General features: G+C 34.2%; 1 protein-coding gene across 2 annotated transcripts in view; it reads left to right on the top strand.

Annotated features, from left to right (window-relative positions):
- The window catches only part of LOC106464750 (peroxidase-like), a 37556-nt gene that overhangs the window by 16223 nt on the left and 16711 nt on the right, over window positions 1-4622 (top strand). For both annotated transcript variants that reach the window (XM_022392543.1, XM_013924906.2), the window contains exons 6-7: window positions 1080-1226; window positions 4269-4370. In XM_022392543.1, coding sequence (XP_022248251.1) covers window positions 1080-1226; window positions 4269-4370 — 249 coding nt within the window. The remainder of the gene's footprint in view (window positions 1-1079; window positions 1227-4268; window positions 4371-4622) is intronic.

The following is a 4622-nucleotide window of genomic DNA, read 5'->3' as shown; positions in this document are numbered from 1 at the left end:
ATGCTGAAGCTTACTGTATTATTACCACTAATTCTGCTGAAGCTTACTGTATTATTACCACTAATTACTGCTGAAGCTTACTGTCTTTTATTACATAGAAAATACGTTTCTCCCTTTTCTTACACTAAGAGTCGTGTAACGGTTTAAAACATAAAAGTACGTTTTTATGGTCCAACGTATGGACTGTAACGAACGGTGTACAAGTAAGCCGGTATTTGTGTGTTTTCTTACAGCAAAGCCACATCGGGCTATCTGCTGTGTCCACCGAGGAGAATCGATCCGCTGATTTTAGCGTCGTAAATCTGTAGACTTACCGCTGTCCCGCCAGGGGACAGTAAGCCGGTAACTTTAGAGTTAAACCAAAACTGTAATAATAAACCAAGAGTAGCCTATTACCTATAAAGAGCAATATCAAATATACAGTATCAACATCAAGGTATCCTATCTCTTATGCCTTTGAAAATTATTACACTGATATAATGGCTTGAAATACAGAGTGGTCCAAAATCATCTTCATATCTTTAAATTTAATAATTAAATAAATAAGGAAATAGAACCACGTAGTTTTCAAAATATTGTAGCCTAACACAAACATTTTTTTGTAATATTTTTTGTTTCACTCCAGTGAGTAGTGTTACCCCCTAAAATGGCAACCGTTACAAGAAAAGGGGTTATTGCGTCGTTTGGTTTGCAGATACGAAATCAGTGGCTGTGATACGGCATAATTACGGACGCCAGTACTGGAAAGAAGTATGGGGGTATGTTAAGGATATCGTGTATCGCACATCTATAAAAAACATCATGGAGCTAAAGACCATCGCCATCGCCACTGTAACTGTGATTGTGTTGCAACGAACGTGGACTGAAATCGAATATCAGTTACACGTGCTGAGATCTACTAATGGTACACACCTAGAAGTCTACTGACATGTCAATCAATAAAAATTGTTCGAGTTGAGCTACAAGATGTTGAAAACTGCATGGTTGTATTTTCTTAATCAGGTAAAGATTAAATTTTAAAAATAAGAAAGATAATTTTGGGTCACCCTATATTGTTGGCAGTACTTTGTATTCCGTAGATTCAACGTTCGATTGTTGCAACCCTCAAGAAACAGACAGTGAATGTTTTCCTATCAGTATTCCACAGTCTGACTCCTTCTACGCAACATTTAGTCAGACTTGCTTGAACTTCAGAAGATCTGCAAAGTGTTTAAAGGCAAATAATGGTAAGTGTGATTTTTGTTCCAGATATGACAAATAAAATAGAATTACCATATTTACGTTAAAATAGTTTTTGACGACTTTTAGCAATCAGGGGTTATATCACTAAAGTATAACTCTTTTGTATCAGGGTTATATCACTAAAGTATAACTCTTTTGTATCAGGGTTATATCACTAAAGTACAACGCTTGTATCAAGGTTATGTCACTTAAAAATAACTGTTTTGTATCACGGTTATGTCACTTAAATATAACTAATTTGTATCACAGTTATGTAACGAAAGAATAACTCTTTTGTGTCACCGTTATGTCACTAAAGTATAAGTCTCTTTTATTAATGACTAGCGTATAGCCCATCAAAAACAACAGGGCAAGTACTACCACCCCCACATTAGTATACTCTAATCTCGCATTTCATAGCTAACTGAAATAAATAAATTTTGCGAAATCAAGCTTGACAAACAAAGCAGCAGAAAAGTGCAGTCCAGGCAGTCAAACATCGGTAAATCCCTTTGTGAGTCAATCAAAATTAAGATAATTCATGAAATGAATTCGTGGCGTATTCATAGAATTATTATTGGTAATAATCAGTTAGATTAACAACTTCTCATATATAGAAAAGCCAGTGCGTTTTGGTAACACCACGTTCCAACAATGGCTTTTATGTCATGTCGCTTAGCAACAAAAGTATAACCTAATATTGTTGATAATCTATGTACTGAAAGTAGAAAATGAAATGTATAGAAAACAAAACTGGAAAATATTTGTTGATTTCTTAATTTAGAATCTCCGTTGATTAAAGTTTTTTTATTTATGAAAAACGTTGTTGATACAACAGAAAATACCTTAATTCAGAAACGATTTAAGTTTAAAATTAAATTGATATTTTTACTTGCATGATAAATTTTATGCACTTAGCTGTAGGCTAGGTGATTCCCCACTATGTCCTTACATTAAGTTTATTATACCAACACTTACTACACTTATAAGGTTTCACGCCCCCCCCCCTAACGACTCTCTTGCAACCCCGTTACTAAAATCGTAATGGACAGACAGTAATCGAACTATTCTATCTAGATAAATGCATATTGGCTTTTATGACTCCTCCTATTTCGAGAAATCAAGCGTCGTGTGACGTGACAAACACGTGCTTTTATATAGGTTAAATTTGCCCCAAAAGTATATATCACGGATATGCCTCTAAAGTATAACGTTTTTATTACGGCTATGTCTCTAAAGTATAACTGTCTTGTAATACTGTTATTATAATATTTTCTTTTAGTTTTCTCTAAATCTCAGTCAGTATTTTGAACACTTGAGGAAAAAATAATCTATACCTGTTCACTCATCAGTTTGTCATACCCCCGTGTTGTGTAAGGAGGAAAGAGTTATAACTGTCCACTTATTAGTTTGTCATATCCCCGTCTTATGTAAGGAGGATACAGTTATGGTTGTTCACTTATCAGTTTGTCATATCCCCGTGTTGTGTAAGGAGGATAGAGTTATAACTGTCCACTTATTAGTTTTCATATCCCCGTCTTATGTAAGGAGGATACAGTTATGGTTGTTCACTTATCAGTTTGTCATATCCCCGTGTTGTGTAAGAAGTATAGAGTTATAACTGTCCACTTATTAGTTTGTCATATCCCCGTGTTGTGTAAGAAGGACAGAGTTATAACTGGTCACTTATTAGTTTGTCATATCCCCGTGTTGTGTAAGGAGGACAGAGTTATAACTGTTCACTTATTAGTTTGTCATATCCCCGTGTTGTGTAAGAAGGATAGAGTTATAACTGTTCACTTATTAGTTTGTCATATCCCCGTGTTGTGTAAGAAGTATAGAGTTATAACTGTTCACTCATCAGTATGTCATATCCCCGTGTTGTGTAAGAAGTATAGAGTTATAACTGTCCACTTATTAGTTTGTCATATCCCCGTGTTGTGTAAGAAGTATAGAGTTATAACTGTTCACTTATCAGTTTGTCATATCCCCGTATTGTGTAAGGAGGATACAGTTATAACTGTTCACTTATTAGTTTGTCATATCCCCGTGTTGTGTAAGGTGGATAGAGTTATAACTGTCCACTTATTAGTTTGTCATATCCCCGTGTTGTGTAAGGTGGATAGAGTTATAACTGTCCACTTATTAGTTTGTCATATCCACTTATTGTTTAAAGAGGATAAGTTGCATGTATGTATATTTTTCCCGACTATTGTTTTAGCAGAAGACGCGAATTTTTGTCAATGAGATTTGATCTTTTCCATTAGTAATAACCATGCATTAATACTTATAATTTTGTTTGGTAGAAAAAATAAACAAATTATCTGTGTTTCCAGTGAAACGCTTGTATTCATTTTTCATACTCAAGTTATGTAAAAACCTTTAGAAACACATGTCATATTGTTATGTTTTCCATGAAAATACTGTCTTGTAAAACTTCTTCTTTTATGTTTTCACCAGTGATATGTTTGTATTATCTATATATAATGGGGTTTACCACTTGCTTCAATACGACAATACCGTATAAAGTCGAAAATTGCGTATACTAACAAAATCCATTTACAAAAACGTTTGAAGAAATATACCTAATGTACACTCAAGTTTTCTTCTGTCCAACGTAGAAATATACATAATGTACACTCAGGTTTTCTTCTATCCAGCCTAGAAATATTCATAACGTACACTCATTTTTGATTCTGTCCAACCTACAAATATACATAATGTACACTTAGGTTTTCTTCTGTCCAACCTAGAAATATACATAATGTACACTCAGGTTTTCTTCTATCCAACTTAGAAATATACATAATGTACACTCAGGTTTTCTTCTGTCCAACCTAGAAATATACATAATGTACACTCAGGTTTTCTTCTGTCCAACCTGACTACAATTTTACCACTACTCATATATCTAACTAAAGAAGGCTTTTGCAAACATGGCTAAAAACTTGGAAAAATAAAATCTTTTTGTTTGTTTAATTTGTTGCGAACCAACATGAATGTGATTGATTTTATTTATCTAACCATGCTGTTCAACTTCCTTGTAGATGTTCGACAGCAGATCAACTCTGTGACATCTTTTATTGACGGATCACAGATATATGGGAGTTTATTAAACACCAGCTACAACGTGAGACGATTTCAGCACGGTAAGAAATAACTGTCTATCCAGTTCAACTTGTCTTTCAGTATTACAGTAGGGTTAGTTGTATTCAGTTCAAGCTTGACTTTCTATAGTACAGTAGATCAATTGTATTCAGTTCAACTCGTCTTTCAGTATTACAGTAGAGTCAGTTGTATTCAGTTCAACTTGTCTTTCAGTATTACAGTAGAGTCGGTTGTATTCGGTTCAAGCTTGTCTTTCAGTATTACAGTAGAGTCAGTTGCACTCAGTTCAACTT

Source organism: Limulus polyphemus, unplaced genomic scaffold (genome assembly GCF_000517525.1).
Source record: "Limulus polyphemus unplaced genomic scaffold, Limulus_polyphemus-2.1.2 Scaffold1733, whole genome shotgun sequence".
Taxonomy (NCBI): domain Eukaryota; kingdom Metazoa; phylum Arthropoda; class Merostomata; order Xiphosura; family Limulidae; genus Limulus; species Limulus polyphemus.
The sequence above is the reverse complement of the archived record's forward strand: the minus strand, read 5'-3'. Positions and strand labels throughout refer to the sequence as shown.